The 17,615-nt window shown below is 46.9% G+C and overlaps 1 protein-coding gene and 1 long non-coding RNA gene across 2 annotated transcripts; one reads left to right on the top strand and one right to left on the bottom strand.

The window, feature by feature from the left end:
- Positions 1–64: 64 nt before the first annotated feature.
- Positions 65–10,062, bottom strand: plg (plasminogen). The gene is made up of 19 exons (XM_086190005.1): positions 9,943–10,062; positions 7,748–7,883; positions 7,192–7,298; positions 6,728–6,842; positions 6,506–6,645; positions 6,115–6,235; positions 5,913–6,031; positions 5,410–5,572; positions 5,161–5,285; positions 4,841–5,000; positions 3,876–4,069; positions 3,650–3,798; positions 3,459–3,552; positions 2,650–2,764; positions 2,428–2,502; positions 2,209–2,349; positions 1,351–1,457; positions 956–1,101; positions 65–602 (listed from the first exon to the last, which is right to left on the bottom strand). Exons 1-19 carry the CDS (start codon positions 9,989–9,991, stop codon positions 441–443), a joined length of 2,418 nt encoding a protein of 805 aa, XP_086046131.1. The 5' UTR covers positions 9,992–10,062; the 3' UTR covers positions 65–440.
- A 2,332-nt stretch (positions 10,063–12,394) lies between these two features.
- On the top strand, positions 12,395–15,285 carry LOC147243304 (uncharacterized). Its single transcript, XR_015110677.1, has 3 exons — positions 12,395–12,671; positions 13,962–14,291; positions 14,957–15,285. It is a non-coding gene; the product is annotated as an uncharacterized LOC147243304 (long non-coding RNA).
- Positions 15,286–17,615: the final 2,330 nt, after the last annotated feature.

The following is a 17,615-nucleotide window of genomic DNA, read 5'->3' as shown; positions in this document are numbered from 1 at the left end:
TATACACATGTATACACGTGCGTAAAAATATAAGTTCATATATTATGAATAAATCACAACTTAATTTTCAGTGTTTTTCAGTTTTATTTTTCCATCTCGTAAATCTGTGTTCCTGATGTCGTGTTGCTGGCAGTCATATCACTGTGTCCACCATCCCGCTGCTCAAAAACCACATACCAATATATTTGAAATGCAAAAACTGAAAATAATACACTTTTTATAAGTCAGTGTCATTGTTTTCTTCCACTTTTGCGCATTTACACTTCAAGACTTCACCTCATTCTGGTCGTATCTTGTGTACAAATTACTTACCAAGAACATTTTACTTTCAAGTACCGAATTATTACTATTGAGTTCAATTTTGTCGTGTCATCTATGACAGACCATGTTGGAGCAAAAACCCAAAACAAAACATAAAATATCTTCAAACTATGAGGGTTTTAACCAGCCGTGATGGTTCTGTCGATCCAGTCGGTGAACTTGGAGACTCGAGCGTAGACCCCAGGTTTCATGGCGTTGGCGCATCCTAAACCCCAGGACGTGACCCCCTGGAGGACAAACTTGTTCTGGGAGTTACAGACTAGAGGACCACCGCTGTCACCCTGCACAAAGAACACACACACACACACACACACACACACACACACACACACACACACACACACACACACACACACAGGGAGAGGAGAGTTTGTACAAAACTATGAACAGAATTATGATGTTTCCTGACAACTTTAACAAAGATCAGTGGTCAGACTGAACTGTTTCACCAGGTTTGTTCTGGTCAGAAACCTTTGACTCAGTGCTGCCCTCTTGTGTCACTTCTGTGCCAACAGGACAGCTGCATCATTTCAAATGTGCGCATTTATTTTTGTACCTCGAGGAGGAGCATCGTTAGCCTTCCAAACTTTAACACCGCTGCTGGCATCAAACAGACATTGCTTGGGCTCCGTACCTGGCAGCTGTCGGTTCCTCCCTCGATGTTTCCAGCACACATCTCGTGGTCTTTGACTCGGCCGTTCAGGTACGACGGACGATTACAGATCTTGTTCTCAATCACAGGGAAACCAGTTTCCTTCAGGACGCCTTCGCCTCCGGTACCTGCAACACACCTCACAGTTATCCAGCCATCCTCCTCATCAGTGCAGCACAGCTTTCATTTGGATGAAGTCTCAGTTTGTGTCCACTGGTTTATTTTTGGATATACTAAAATATGTCTCTGTGTCATTTAAAGCAGGAAAAGCCAACATTAACGATGGCTCCAGTTCATTCAGTGCTGCAGTAAACCATGACAGTGACCTCAAAAACCCAGCGCTCAAGAAGTACACACACACAAACACACTCACGTACCTTGAGTCTCACCCCATCCAGTAACGTAACACTCTGTTCCACTGGGAACAACATAATCTTTCTCGGGCAGACAAACTGTCAGGACTTTGTCATTTATTAACGCAGGCCTGAGAACACACAAGAACCACGTCAGTCATGGACGTTCTGCAATCTAGAAATCACGGCAAGACTGATCAAGAATCCTCAGGATGTTTGTACCAAAAGTCAAACAGAAGTCAGAAGGTGATGAGTTCCTGGATTTGATTCAGATGCATCAGGTGTTAGGTTTTTATATTTGATTGATGGGGAGGTTTTGTTTTGTCTGCTTACAGGAAATTATCTCCATGTAAAACACTGAATCCTGAGCGATCCCATTACAGCACAACGTTCCAGTGTGTGATAAATTGTTAGAACATCTTGGCTGCTTTGGCTTGTCAGGAACGTGCAGAGGAACAGAGCCCGACTCCAAACCTCTGATGCAGTAACAGGATGGTGCAGGAACCAGTCCTGGACTCCGCTCGCTCGTCTCCAAATCGGTGGCTTTTCTTTTCAATGCCTGAACTGAGGTTTGCAGCTCAAGCCAGGTTTAGACATCTCACTACTTTGTGTTCTACAACACTAAATACTGGCCAAGTGTCAAACAGTTGTGAATTTCAAAGCTTTTATCCGTCTTTCGTATCTGTAGGAGACTACAAAGGTCGGGGAGGATCTCGAACCCCATGTTAACTTTGTACTGGCAGTTCCACGTCTTTCAAAATTATAAAAGTGGAACCCATGATGGTACGAATGTCCAGGAGGCCTACAAAACTACGTCATCCCCCTCTGGTGGGTGACACTCAACCTGAGCCTGTCTGTGTCGCGGCTGATTCCAGGACTGACCTCTCCAGTTTCAGCAGGGCGATGTCGGCTCCGTTAGGTCCCAGCACCAGCTTCTCCAGCCTCCTCTCCTGCTTGGACGGCTCGCTGGCTCGTTCTGTGTGAATACCCAGAACTACCTTGTAGGCAGAGGGGCGCTTGGACCTGCAGCAAACACACTTATAAAGTTAGTTCTTTTAGTTTTTGTTTCTTTTTGTGTTTTTTACTCTTATATCCTCTGACCTCTCGAGACAGTGCGCGGCAGTAAGAACCCACTGAGGATGAATCAGAGTTCCTCCACAGAAGTGGATTCCCGTACTGGTGGAGAGAGACAGAGGGAGGTGTATTAAAGTGGGTGCAGTTGTTTATCATTTTCAGGATGAACTTCTTGAGCTGTGGCAGCGAAAAAGGCTCTTTTCAGGGAGTTTGAGTTCTGATACCAAGTTCTCGTGTTGTTGTACTCACCTGGTCCTGACGCTGATCTGCCAGGGCCACGAATGAGGTTTAGACACGCAGCCTCCAACAATACGACCGAAACATCGCTTTGGTTTGGTGACGGGGGTCCCGCAGTTCAGCCCCGCTGCAACAGAAGTTCAGGCATGAATACACAACAGAAAAGACGGTGAAATGTAAATGACACAGCACAACGAAGCTGTTGGTTTGACCACATCTCAACTACAATCAAGCACTGACAAAACACAAATCTGTTCCTCTCTGCCTGAGGCTGTTGATGTTTCATCTGTAAATAGCGATCTCAAGTGAGCGCCAGGGAACGCCACATAAACCCGTGCAGAGGGCGTGGACTGAAGTGCTTTTTACAAACAATAACTTTGGACAAGGTGAGCAAAAGGAAGGAGGTTAATGCCTAAAAAAAAACCACTTCCTGCTTCCATTATGTGCAACTATTTTAATGAATACAACAACTTCAGGCGCCACGGTGGAGCAGTGGTCCTCACTGTGACCCCCCATCAAGAAGGTTGTGGGTGGAGCCCTGGCTGCAGCACGGGGTCTTTCTGGGTGAGTCTCCATGTTCTCCCTGTTCCTGCTGGGTTCTCTCTGGTACTCCAGCTTCCTCCACAGTCCAAAGACATCAAGAGGGACCAGGTTAATCCAGACTCTAAATTGACCGTAGGCGTGGCTGGGAGAGCCAATGGTTGTCTGTCTCTATGTGTTGGCCCTGCCATGGACTGGTTCCAGCTCCCCAACAGGATAAGCAGGAGAAAAAGGATGGACAATGACTTCAGAACCCTTTTGATGGCACATTAACTCCTTACCACAGTCGGGTATCTGGCAGTAATCCCACTTCTTGTTCCTGTCAGTGGTGTAGCACCAGGGTCCGTTCACATCGTTGTCTGGGTTTCTGCAGCTCTGACAACAAAAGGCAAGAGACTCGATCCAACTCAGGCCAACTTTCAGCACTAGAATGAAATGTTTTTCCCCTAAACGTCCGGCGCCCCAGCCTTACGTTGCCCTCCAGACCCTTGTCCGGGTGAGATTGTGGGGTGAAGCTGCTGTGCTGGTGAGGACTCTGAGAACTCCAAGCCTGGCAAGTCACTCCCAGTATGGTGATGGAGGTTGAGCCACGATATGTAGCTCCACTCCCAATCTTACAGTCTTAATACAGCAGCACACAAGCAGGTGGGTGAGTGAAGGGTCAAACTGGCAAAAGTTGAACAAGTTGAATGACTTACCTTTCTGTGGTGGGCTCTGCGTGGGGGGGAGGGGCTTCTGGGATGTTGTAGGTCTAACAGTTGGTGTAGATCCTGAGGGAATTCCAGAACATTTCTCCAGGTTACAGTACTCCCAGCGAACTCGGGGGTCTGTGGTGTAGCACCAGGGAGCTCGGTCTCCATCAGGGTTCCTGCACAGATTCCTCCTGAGGTCCCTGTTTTTCACAAGAGACCTGGAACTTTAGCGAAGCGTCCGTATTTAAAGGTGTTATGTGTAAGAGCTGGCCCTCAAACTCATTCACAACATATCAATAACTGATTTGCTAACTTCTCAGTTATAAAACTGCAATTACAGGGCCTGAAAACAGAAAATATGACCAAAGTGGATTGTATTGTTGCCATTTGGAATGTTTCTCTGTATCATGTGTGTCTACAAGTTGGAAGGTAAGTTCCCCTGGTTTGTTTGCTACGATAGCTTCGGACAACATCCTGACGCCTCGTTGCATGGTGGTGGCCCAGTGGTCGGTGCCTAAAAACACCAGACGCAACACACCAAGCCCTCTTCAAGTCCTTTTTGACAGCGTGTCCACTTTAACCGAAGCCACGATGCTCTCCGAACCTCCACCAACCCAACAGGACCTGAACTGTCTTGACACATCTTAAAACATTATTTTCCAGAAGTGAAAGAAAGGCCCATTGGGGTAAGCTAGCAATGCTAGCTGGGCATGCTAACGTCTTTACGATTTATAACTTTAACATCCTCATGTTGAATCATTGAAACGATCAGCGTTTGATTCTGACAATCAATCTGGGAACAATCAAAGGATTTCATTCAGCTTTTGCATGCAACTTTGTAAACTTACCATCAATATTCAGGCAAAAATACGCAGAACGAGCTTGTGACAAGCTGTCATGCCAATGTTGATGCAGCTTGATCAGCCTTATCTTTCAAAAGTGTTCAGAAATGTTAGAAACACTTGACTCACGCTGTGGGGTAGTTGAGTGGAGTTTTTGCGTGGCTGTGAGGAGTCATGGAGCTCCAGGATTGGCATTTCTTTCCACTGATGGTCTCTGACGTGATCCCACGGTAACTCGTCCCATCGCCCTCGTAACAGTCTTCTTCCTCTGGGGGAATCACTGGCTCATCTGCAGCAGCAAACAGGAAGTAAGATACGACATAATTATTCTACTGCAAAATTGTTGTTTTAGCAATGTGAAAGTAGAGTTTTGGGGACAGATTGTAAATAATCTTAGGTTCATGTGCAGCTGTAAGATCATAACCATGGTCGAGTCTCTTATTAAGTACCTGGCCCAGGGGCGTTACCACAGGTTGGCACCTTACAATACTCCCACCGAGTCTCAGAGTCTGTGGTATAACACCAGGGCATCCTCTCGTTGTCAGGGTTACGGCAGTAGTTGTTGTCTAGTCCTCTGACAAATAAAACATAGTTTGTTTTGTGGCCACTTGGGGGCAGAGACACCACAACAAGCTCACAAGCCCATCCAACATTCTTAGGGTGCACGATTGTGTTGACAGACGCGCTTGTGCGCTTACTTGCAGGGGTAGTTATCAGGGGTGCGATTGTGTTTGTGAGGCGTTTGGGCCGACCAGCTCTGGCATGTTTTGCCAGACTCTGTTACAGCGATCGTGCCGCGGTATGCTCCGCCTTCACCGGTGGCACAGCTCAGCTCCGGGATGATGGTGGGGGGTTCCGAGGCTGAAGATTCAGAAGGAGACAGACAGTTAAAGGATTGTGGAGGACCAGCAGTCGAGTAGTGCAACGGAAATCAGGTCTTTTGCTATCAAATATACTCCCTGTATTCTTGAAATCTATATTTTATAATCAAAAGCAGAAAAACCATGTCTAGACACCCTGCTCCGTGTTACACCCTCCCTGTTATAGTCAAGTGTTTCCTTCCCACGTCCACTTTGGCGCTGCTGAGAACAAGCATGACCAGCTGGTGCATTCTTGAGCAACACAATTTCTACGTTTACCCAAATCTGCACGTGAATCAAGGCCAGGTTAAGCATGAGTGATGACGACAGGTGAGACTCACTGCAGCGTGGTATGGAGCAGAAGTCCCATCGTTTGGACAGGCTGGTGGTGAAGCACCACGGTCGGGGGTCTCCATCAGGGTTCCGGCAGTAATTCTCCTCCAGATATTTCTCAGGAAGCCTGGAGAATGCAGAAGGAGAATAAACAGTGTTCCTATGAAGTTCTGCTTTTGGGTAACGTCATGTGGCGTTTGGCGGTCTTACGCGCTGGGGATGTAGCCGTGATTGTGAGGTTTCTGGGAGTCCCAGCGCTGACAGGTGAAGCCATTTTCAGTGGTGGAGATTTTACCTCTGTAGTCCTCACCGCTGCAGTGTATACACTCCTCTGCAAACACCACACTGTACTTACCGTCTGCCCATTCACTGCATGAAATTATTATCATTGCTGTCATTATCAAGGTTCAGAGATGTTTCTGGCTGCAGCAGAACATCTTTCGAGACTGATAATTCTCTCAATACTTTCCTGCTCTTGCAGAGAAATGAAAACATAAATAATGCAAAAGCTTCCCTACGACGCTATGCTCTAAGTTTCCTGTAGCCCACTGGATTTCAGCAAAGAAAAACAGAACAACCAGTATCGCCTGTCCCAGGTTACCAGTGCAGCTGGGAACGTTGCAGTGCTCCCAGCGGGTGTTGCTGTCGGTGGTGTAGCACCAGGGCCCGCCACTGTCTGCATCAGGGTTCCTACAGAAGTTGGACTCCAGGTCTGCCCGGGGATGAGTCTGTGGCGTGATGCTGCGGCCGACACGTGGAGAGGAATTACATGAAGCCACACACGGGGTCACAGTGACACCAACGACATGAATTTACAACCTACTTGGGCCTGTGGGGGACTTTTGCTTCCCATCTCTGACACAACTTCCCTGATTTTGTTTTGGCCTTCGTGCCTCTGTAGTCTGTTCCTATTCCGTTGACACACTCCAGGAGATATTCTAAAGAAGATTCAGAAAAAGACAAGAGAAGAGCATCATTGGAGTTCTAGCATTCAGCTGCACGCGCTACTTAGATTCATGCCTTGTTACCTGTTTGACAAGGCTACCTGGGAATCTTTTATCTAATCTCACTCTTGTGTCCAAAATCTGAGAGGGAAGAGTTTAACCTCTGCCTGCTCTTCACTGTGTTAGCGGACCCAACGTGAGCCATCCTTCAAAACAAGCTAAACATTAACTCCAGCGGAACGGAGGCGAAAGAAATCAAGCCTGGAAAGACCATTCAGACACCACATTTTGCCATCGTTGAACAGTCGAACGTAAGCGCTTTCTGGAAGAGAAAAGGACTCGCCTTCTTTTTCATATAAAGCCGTGCTGCTTCTGCGCAGGACCGACTCTGTTTTGGAGTTTGCCGCCACCGTCCAACATTCTTGGTCCTTCTCAACATAGATGAAAGACCTGAGGAAGCACATCGGGGTTCAAACTGAGCAGACAGCCCAACACCGAGTCCTGGAACCGTTCATTATTTGTTAAGGCCGAAATAAACTCTGTCATAAACCTCTTCAAATAGCGTGTCCACTGATGTCTCTCACATCCTGCTCTTTGTAAATAAGGGGCAGACGAAACCAGTTTTTCTCCTCTCTGCTCCGTTTTATGAAGCATTTGGGAACTCTCACATTGTGTCTCCTTTCCTTCAGTCAGCGAAAGAAATAAACTAAATTTGCCCTTCAAGGGTCATCAAATGTGAGAATTTGATGCCTACATTTGTTCTGCGTGTTTCTTAACCTGTATTTTTTACTTGCACCTTTTCACATTTACAGACGAATAATGACAAGAACTAAACACATTATTTCAAAACAACGAATTCAATTTTCATGTCTGAAGTCGGATTCTGAAAGTGAGGTCACCTGCACGTGAAGGCAGATTCGCTGTTACATTTAACAGCACATTGTTCCACAGAGTTTACCAAGTACTCTCGTTTGTGCAGTGAGATTATCCAGGCCCCCTCAGTTTTCGCGTAACCGTCCACCTCAGTGCCACGAACTGAAACCGAAGAAGAAGAAGAAGAAGAAAAATGTAACTCACCATTAATCATTCAGCAGTTATCAGTCAAACGTGAACATGCGTTGCGTGTTCCGCAGAATGCAAGTCGCAAGACACAATCTTTCATATAAAAGACAAATATGTTGAATGACGAATTGTCCGACAAAAAAAAAAAACAGTGATTCATTCAAAAGTAAGAGATGAAGACAAAGTGATAAGCGGGAGTGTTCGCGGAGCATCAGACAGGCTGTGAGTGGAACCACGGTTCTCCAACTGAAGGCGATGTTGAAAGTAGATCACGTTATTGATATTTGGAACGTTTATCAAATTAAGGGCTGAAAGTGAAAGATGGGAAACGAGAGGCAAGATAAACCCACAGCTACTACAAACTGACCTCATAACCAGAGTTATACTTCAAACTACGGTGTATCTTAAAGTTTTATGAGCAATCAGAATGAAATAACAAAGACTAAATCTAGAACTGTAGTTGCTACAGATTTACATGGTGAACACGTCCATCACCAGTCCATGGCAGGGCCAACACATAGAGACAGACAACCATTGGCTCTCCCAGCCACGCCTACGGTCAATTTAGAGTCTGGATTAACCTGGTCCCTCTTGATGTCTTTGGACTGTGGAGGAAGCTGGAGTACCAGAGAGAACCCAGCAGGAACAGGGAGAACATGGAGACTCACCCAGAAAGACCCCGTGCTCCAGCCGGGGCTCCACCCACAACCTTCTTGCTGGGGGGCCACAGTGAGGACCACTGCTCCCCCGTGGCGCCCCATAGTGAACACTAAATATGATAATCGCTTTTTGGAACCATTCTATTTTGTACACATAATGACGCAGTGTGTGATGATACGGCAACAGTGTGTGGTTTAGCTTATCTGTAACACTGCTGTCCAGGGTACCAGCAAACCCGTGGAGGCCAGTTTGACTAACGTTACTCAAACGGTGATGGAACCCTGAACTATCGATTCAAAGGTGAATCCTAGCTGTCAGACACACAACCAGGACGAATGTTCGAACTGGCACAGAAAGAGAAATGTGGGAGACAAATGGAGTAGAGACCTTTGACTTTAGATGAAGCCAAAGGAAAAAACAGATCAATCTTGGACTCATTCTACTGAATAAGCAGCAAAAACAAATGCCGAGAAACATTTATGCTGCAGGACCTGTTAACAATGAACAGCCTGTGCTGTTTTAGCTGTTGATCTTTTCTGAAGTTTTTTACTCTCCAGCAGACGCGCACTCGGCCACTGCAGGGGCAAAACTGTGCGGCATCTGTACAAAAAAACTACTGACACACTGAGCAGCCGCAGGTGGATGAATATATATTCAAAAAGAGAGGGCCTGAGATTGAACCCTGGGGTACACCACATTTAAAGTCTGCCAATTCCAATATCCTGGCCGAGTAAGTTTACATCTTCCCAAAAATATCTGTAAATTAGCCAACAAACACCATCCAAGGCAAAGTTCACCTTTAGGCAAATAAACCTTTTGAAAGGTAGTACTCATAAGAACACTCTGAATCACTGCAAAACTACTTTGTTGAGTAATAGAGGGAGAGTTGAGCTCTTTAAAGCAGTTTCTAAAGCGGTTGTATACACAGTGGTGTAATCTGGAAGCCCTCAGAAGTTTAAAGGTCAATTTATGAAGGCAGAGATACTTTTTGGGATGAATTTTGAAAAAAAAAGATTTTTTTTTCTTTCGTTTGGCTCCATTTTTTTTTTTTGCTTTACGTTACACTTCAAATCCAAATTTCTTCTGATATTGTTTGGTTCACAATTTCGGGGATTAAAAAGTAATTAAGGCCAGTTCAGACCTGAGGGTATACTTGCTTTTATTTTGACACAAAGTAATTCAAATACATTTACTTCAGTCCTGTTGAAATACTAGATTTTCGTCCTTTTTGTCTGTTCTGTGGGAGTACTCCTGAGCAAAGAGTTCGTCCGCTCTCACAGGCTTGATGGCAGACACAATTTTTACTTCCACTCCAATGAAACTATTTCACAGCTACAGCAGATCCCAGCTGGGAGGTGGTTTTGTGTCTTACCGGTGCAGATCAGGGCTCCCAGGAGGAGAGCTGCTTTGTACGGGTCCATGGCGAGGCCTTGCTCTAGCAGCTCATAGCTGACCGACTCACAGAGGTGCCTGGTGGTGTATCATTGGGTCCCTTTGAGCGCGCCGGGGAGACAAATAGGACAGCTCAATTGTTAGTCAATCATTGGCTCAACAAGGACGGCGAAAGGGCGAGGGGTCAAAAACCTTGTTTGTAGGAGATTTTGAAACCTTAAATGTTGCGCCGCATCGCCGACTCCCATCCTTCCCATTATTTATGTTGCATCAAATCACACGTGTGCAACACTCGTTGTTCTTCAGCTGTGAGACGCCGGCGGCTGGGGAACGGAGAAGAAGCCGCTGTCTGTGTTGTGACACTAACAGGCCCGCTGATGTTGTGCGCTCCTTCCTCTGCAGCTACAGTAGATTTAGGGTGCTTTTCTTGACCTTTGACCCCTTCTGAGACAATGTGACCTTTTGATTTGCCCGATCAATATGCCAATTATTTCTGATCATCAGGGTGTTTAACCCGCGTGAAGACGTCATCACAACACAAGCTGAGTCCTCCTCAGTCATGACGTGTGTGTGTGTGTGAGATATTGTATTACAGAGCTGATGTTTATGCCACTGTTGAACGCAATGTGATCTGGATAACATGAGATCAATATAGAGAGTTAATCTTCACCCACAAAGGGACCAACGTCCTCCACAGCAAACATGCGAGATTACAAAAGAACCTACTTTAGACCTCAGTACTCGGTAGGAGAGAGAACGCTGTTCTTGTGCGTGTGTACTTGGATTACTTCAGTGTTTTTAATCGCTCTCATCCGACTCATTCTACATTCTGTGTTTGCGGTCTTCTGTTTGTCCTGTGCAGAAAAACACGTGCCTCAAAAACAAAGTTGCTTTGCTTCTGCTGTGACATGTTAACGTCTACCTTATTGTATTTTTTTATAAGATGAATGTCACATATCGCTGATATTACACGCAGTTTAATTGTGTAGCACTTTTAAACAACATAAAGCGGTACAAAAAAAATATAGAAATACAAATAGAAAAAATAAAAATGAACAAATGAATTCATATCAATGACAGGAGCTGGTAAGCGTTTGTTCAGAAGAAATCTAAATGTTTAAAAAGAAGTGCCACCGTTTTGAGAGCTTGATTTGTTCGGTCTCAAACTTTTGACAACACAGGATTTATTCAACGGATGTAAAATCTGCTTTCAAGGCACCTTTAGAAAACCAGCAAGCTCTGCAATTAACTCTAAACACAGTATCTTGTCCTTTAGTCTGTTTATGATTACACTTCTTCCAAATTGCTTTTATCCTACTGAGAAAACATGTAGTGCTCGGTAGCGGCCTGCAGAGGGTGCTACAGGTCACCCACCACTCGGAGCTGCTGCGCCACTTTCTCGCCTCTAGCTTTTGTCGTGTCAGCAACGAGAGGTGGCGTGGAGCTGCTGCTGACGTCCACCGTTACAACGAACTGCTCGGGGGTCGGTGGACGATCGCTGCTCAGCACTCACGAGTCACGGTCGCGTGGCGGGAGGTTCAAGGGTTTTGGGGGCGACGCCACAGCTGTGAATGAGCTGTAACTCATTCATTCAGGCTCCCCGGACGGTTTGTCGGGTCAGGAATTGAACTGGGTCCGGTCCTATTCTAAAGAATAAATGGCTACTCCGTTGATTTCAGTATAACGTCTGGTGAAATTAGTTGCTGTGTCCATTCTCATAAGCCTGATTTGTCAGGAGCACCTTGACGGAACTTCTCCAAAAGTGTCTCTCTTGTTTTTTTTAATATCTTTTTTTTTTTAAATCAATTTCAAACATAGGAGAAAAAAAGCCCAGAACAGTGCCAGTGGTTTCCATATTTCCTTAACGGGTCATCTCCACATCCCTGGGTTCATTCCGAGCCCACCGTGGTGTCTCCATGTTGGGGTTTATACGCTGTCCACTTTGTTCCATTTCATGTTGGCTTCGGCTCGCTGGAGTCTCCGGCTGCGTCCGAATTGCCATGTAGGTCAGGTCGTAGGTCGGAGGCTGTCCGACACCACAACTGGCGCGAGTAGCGACCTACTTCGCAACCTAAATTCCAGCCTAAACACGCCCACATTGTAGGTCGGTTCAGGTGCATCCTACGGAGCAACCTATGGCCCACAATGCACCGCGGACTTCTTCTTCGTCCCCTAAAAACTTGTGGACGCGCAAGCCAAGTTTGCGCCACCAACAGTCTCCCATTCTTATGCAACACCAACATTTATAGTCGTTGTTGATGACTAAAGGTGCCTTAACACACCTTTACAGGTGCGTTAATGTGCTTAATAACAGAGAATGCAGTACCACAGTCTGGCCAGCAGGTGGGGCTTTCGTTGGTGCTGTCTACCTATTTGCAGTATCTGTGCTCTGCCAGCAGAGGTCGTGCTTCACCACCAGTCTTCTAGGATGTCTGAATGGTGCCGCCGTGTTTAGGTTGTAGGCTGTAGCGGTAGGACGCAGCAGGAGGACGTAGGTTGCTACGTGCAATTCGGACGCAGCCTCCGTACGTGCGTGAGTCCTTCCATGACAAATATCTCCTCCACTGCGTCCAGCCAGGGCTTCAGAGTGGGAGGGTTCACGCTGCCCCCTCCTGGTCGCAGCTAACAGGGTTTTCCCCAAACACCCGTCTTCACGCTGCCTGTTTTTGCTAGTCAAACTGCGCAGGTATGGAGTCTCACATGACGTTGGTACGTCACACCGCCGCGTGGTTTTCAGTTTCCTCCGTACTTTGTTCCCTTCGTTCAAATACATTCCCGGAGAACGTGACCACGTTCTGCTCTCCACACCTTCTCCAGCAGGGTTCTTGTGTTGGTGTGAATTTGTTTTTTCGTCTTGGGAGTAATGAAGGACCTGGTTGCACTTCTCCAGCAGAATTCCCTGCTGGTAGCGGTGCGCTGCACACCACAAGTGTCGAACCAGTCTTCTCCAGTCAGTTGTGTTCTACTTTCTTCCATCCATCCGTGTCTAACGAACAATATAGAGGTTCCTCTGTTCTTTTTTGGACCCTGGTACAACGCAGGACTCACTCTCCCTATGTACACTGCCACAGTCACTGTCCTAGGGAAGATCCGGCTTTATTTCTCGAAGAAATCCCCGACTTGGCAGTTCCTAAACCGGTCGTCGTCCTCCAGGCTCCTCAAATTTGGAAAGTTTTTCATTTTTCCCTGATTGTTGTGCTGTTTTGAATCCATTGTTAGAAGTCCCTCTCTGTTACCTTGGCCTTTTCACAGAATTCTCTGTCCTTTCTTTCCTTTGGGATTTCTGTCATTCTCTCCTGAGGCTCCTTTCTTTTTTTTTTTTGAGGTTTCATTGAATGATGCTCACAGCATCCGACGCCCTTTTTTAACACTTTCTTCCACTCGGCCAGGAAGCCCCCGCTTCCCAGGGTTCCCCGTTGGGTCATTTAACCCTTTAATTTCCTGTACTTTTGACTTGGTTACGATGCATCTTGTCCTTCCTCCCTCTTCCCCTCCTCACCCCCACTGACATTCACAACGTCACAAACATTATGAACTAAAACGCTTGAACAAAGCTTCCGGTCACTGAGCCCGGCTCCCTGGCTGTAGGAGGGGGAGAGTCCCCTGATGTGGGTGGGGCCCCTCCCTAGGGGTGGTCTGAGGTCCTTTATGGGACCCCTCCTGCCTTCTGGTGATGTCCTGCTTCGCCAGTCTGTCTGTCACTCGAGAGCAGCCTAAGGATTGGGGGTGAAACTACGACCTTAAAGTCAAAACTAGATGAACAAACTTGAATCGGACCGCTCGGGTGTTGAATTTTCACCCGCGAATAAATAAAAAGTGAAAGCATGACCTGGAATATCTCAGTGTCTTACACAGCCCCCCCCCCCCACACACACACTTTTTTTTCTATAGAAAGAAATAGAATATAATAGAAATATATTGTTGCTACAAAACTCAACGTTGTCCTGTGCATCTGTTTTTGTGTTCATGATTAGTTCACACATGTACCTCCCGTTGCAGGAGAAACTCCACCAGTGTTGAGGTGAACCTCCGGCGCGTCGCCACCTGGACACTGCCTGCATCCTCCCCTCCACGGTGCGCCCCCACCAGCCTCCCTCACCTGGACCTCCATGCCTCTTTTCCAGATCTCTTCTGCTGCTTCTGCCGCTGTTGTAAAGCTGAGGTCCGTCCGTCCGTCCAGTGGATTCAATCCGTGTCATGGGATTCTGGAACCTGACGCCCTGTTCTTTGAGCACCTTTCACCTCCAAATGTGATTCTAATGTCTGCCAGCACTCGAGGATGAACCGAAAAGGTTTTCATGGTCAAAGGTCAAGGGTCATGTCACACAGGTATGGAAGAGTGCCTGCATGGCACTGTTGTCCTTGATTGGACTGAAAAAGATTTTAGAGCGAATAATGAGACTGACCTGAAGCGGAGTTTGGGAGCCTCACTAAAGTCAGGGGAGGCGTCGGAGCACTTCCTCTGTGATTCAACTTTCCTGTTGATAACCATCTCACCAACCAACTAACTGACTAACTAACTAACTAAACTGAATGCTCTGTAAAACTTAGGAACAGGAACACGGTGGAAACCTGTGGCGGTCAATGAGAGAAAATGATTTATTTCTATTCTGGATTCTGCCAGAAATCCTGCAGGAGAGCAAAGCCCCCGGAGCAGCAGACGTCTCAGGGCCCGGCAGACGTCTGCCGGGCCCTGAGACGTCTGCTTGTCGCGCAGGTTTTTTGTTTTCTAATTGCTGGCGTTTATTAACGCTGCGGGTCACAGAGATCAACAGCTTCACTTGTTAGCGGAGTTAACACCACCACTACTCGTATTAATAATCACACTGATTAAGAAATCTGACCACTGGCCAAGTAATCAGTTTGGGTTTTTGTGCTCGCCGAGACCACGATCAAACCCTGGCAACATGTCATGGTCATTTTGTGTTATGGAATAGAAAAAAAGAAAAGTGTGTTCATTGTTCTGTCCTCTCTTTGTGTATTTTCAATTATAGACTCAGAAAGCCCCGGCCAGGGAAGCTGAATGACGGCGGATTAGAAGCCACTATGGCAAACCACAACACTTTTTTTTTTTTTTTAAAGACCACAACATTGTTCCTTAAATTGAGTGCATTTTTCCTTTGATTAAAGCTTTACTTAAGTGACTTGCCCTTGACTGGACCATTGTACCGCGCCAGGGTTTGAAGGCTGCGCGACTGAGCGCGGTGCCTCTGAACTAGACTCAGGTATCAGGTATTTTCTGCTCCCTGTAGCTGCAGATGTTCCAGCTGCTGCAGAAGTGAAACTCGTACTTCTGACCTCCCGCGTTGGTTTCTTTCCTGACCACAGGGGCTGCTGGGTAAAGACAAAGTCAGTGAATCATAACGGATTGTGTCCAGCAAACCCGGATCATCAGATATGACAGGAAGTCCTCAAGCTGGGAAGGGAAGTACTTCCTCTCTGGGCGAGAGCTCCTCACAGAATTCTCTTTATCAGAAGTAGCAAACAGGCAGACAGAGAGAAAGAGGGAGAGAAAGGAGGAGAGACTGATGGACAGACGGGGACGTGAGCAGGTGGAGCTACGGGTGGCAGCTGGAGCCTCTTCAGGTCTGGAGCCTCCTCCAGCAGCACCAGGAGGAGGAGAGAGAAGCCCAGTGCATCATGGGAGATCCCACCAGTCTGAGCCTATAGCAGCAGTCTAAGGGCCAGCCTAAGCAGTCCTGACTATAACCCTGATCAACAAGGAGGTCTTAAGTCTGCTCTTAAACCTCGCGAGGGGGTCTGGGTCCTGGACTGAAACTGGGAGACGGTTCCACAGGAGGGGAGCCTGATAGCTGAAGGCTCTGGCTCCGTTCTACTGTTAGAACTCTAGGAACCAGCAGGAACCCTGCATCCTGGGAGTGAAGGGTTCTAGCTGGATCATAGGGGACTAGGAGCTCTGTCAGGGATGAAGGAGCCTGATTGTTGAGGACTTTGATGGTAGAAGAAGAATTTTAAATTCTGTTCTGAGTCTGACAGGGAGCCATGCAGAGAAGCCAGTCCAGGAGAGACCTGGTCTCTGCTACCAGTTCTAGTCAACATGTGGCAGCAGCGTTCTGGACCAGCTGGAGAGTCTTTAGGGACTTATTAGTCCAGCCTGGTAGGAGGGAGGTGCAGTAATCCAGCCTGGAAGTGACAGAAGCAGGGACTAGTTTTTCTGCATCTTCTTGAGCCAGGATGTGTCTGATCTTAGCGATGTTACGTAGATGGAAGAAGGCGTCCTGGAGGTTTGTTTAGTGTGGGAGTTAAAGGATCCTGGTCAAAGAGAACTCCTAGGTTCCTGACGGTGGTGCTGGGGGCCAGGGTGGTGCCATTCAGGGTTCCTGTCTCATCAGATGAGGTGGTCCTAAGGTGTTCTGGGCCCAGCACAAGAACTTCAGTTTATCAGAGTTTAATAAAGGAAATGATGGTCCTCCATGTTTCCTGTCCTTCAGACAGGCCTCCAGTTCAGTCAGCTGGTTTGTTCCATGTGGATCATTGATGAGTTCAGCTGAGTGTCGTCTGCATAGCAGTGAACATTAATGGAGGGTTTCCTGATCATGTGACCAGGCTTAAGGCGATTTTTTTTTTTTCCCCCCATGAGGTTGAATAATCTAGTTTGAATAAACGCCATACCGAATTTTGGACACGTGGCTGAGCAGCTGCTTCCGCCATCGTCTTCTTATTTGTGTTTTTTCTAAAACTTTGTCTCCGGAGAAGCAGCAACATGTCCACCACAAACCCGCCCAAAGAGCAACTTGTCCAACCAAAGGTAATTTCCACAAAAGTTCCCTCCATTTTTTGCAGGTAAACAACGGGCCCACCTGTTGCACTTCAGGGTTTTCTTCTCCCGCGCTCTCAGGTTCCAGCCTTTGTGACCTCATGTGTACCGCCATCTTGTGACAGAAATACCTACCACGTGACTTGGTGATGGGGGGGGGGGGGGGGGGGGTCGCATGTTTCAGAACATTTCTAAAATTCATTTTCTATTCGCTTTACGTTTGACCACCTTTCGTCCACAAGTGGACGTTTGTGCCAAATTTGAAGAAGCTATCGTGGAGCTATCGTGTTAAGAGACAGTGAGGGACAGAATTCCTTCCTGTTTGGCTCAAATGTCCACTGGGACTGAAGGTTGAACTTACAAATAGTTGAAAACAGTTGATGGTCAAAGGTCAAAGCCACTGGGACGGGCGGGTGTTGCTCAGGTGTACATTAGGCGGAAGTTCCGGGTTTAATCTGGATACATTTGGGATTTTCCGTTGGTATTTTTCCTCCGTTTATGTATAAAACAGCAGATGCTACAATTCTTGATGAATTTCCTCACCGACAAATACAGGAGTCACTTACTTCACCTGAATGAGTTGGAGACGACGTTCAATGATCTCGTTGGCCGCGTTTGGTTTTGTGTTCTCATCAATTTGAGCCGCGATGCATCTTAGTCGCCCGGACGAGAGAACCAGTGTCCTTTTGAATGCTGCTTTTCCAAACATCACATTGGAGGTGGATGCAATGAGACTGAGCCAGTTGTCCAGTAAGGCTGCGTGCTGCATAACATGAATACTTGACTCATCTGACAAAATACACGACAAATTGGAAATAATTCACTGACTTGTTGGGACAAACCCCCCAAATTAGCACACAGGGTTCTCCTGTTCC

Source organism: Aulostomus chinensis, chromosome 20 (assembly GCF_037954235.1).
Source record: "Aulostomus chinensis isolate RoL2024-O1b breed Wild chromosome 20, RoL_Achi_v1.0, whole genome shotgun sequence".
Lineage (NCBI taxonomy): Eukaryota > Metazoa > Chordata > Actinopteri > Syngnathiformes > Aulostomidae > Aulostomus > Aulostomus chinensis.
The sequence above is the reverse complement of the archived record's forward strand: the minus strand, read 5'-3'. Positions and strand labels throughout refer to the sequence as shown.

Coding starts and splice junctions, on each gene's coding strand:
- plg (XM_086190005.1), bottom strand. CDS start 9,991: ATGGACCCGTACAAAGCAGCTCTCCTCCTGGGAGCCCTGATCTGCACC. Junction 7,884..9,942: donor GGGAGCCCTGATCTGCACCG/GTAAGACACAAA, acceptor CTTCGGTTTCAG/TTCGTGGCACTGAGGTGGAC. Junction 4,070..4,840: donor CCACTCAACTACCCCACAGC/GTGAGTCAAGTG, acceptor TGTGAAAAACAG/GGACCTCAGGAGGAATCTGT.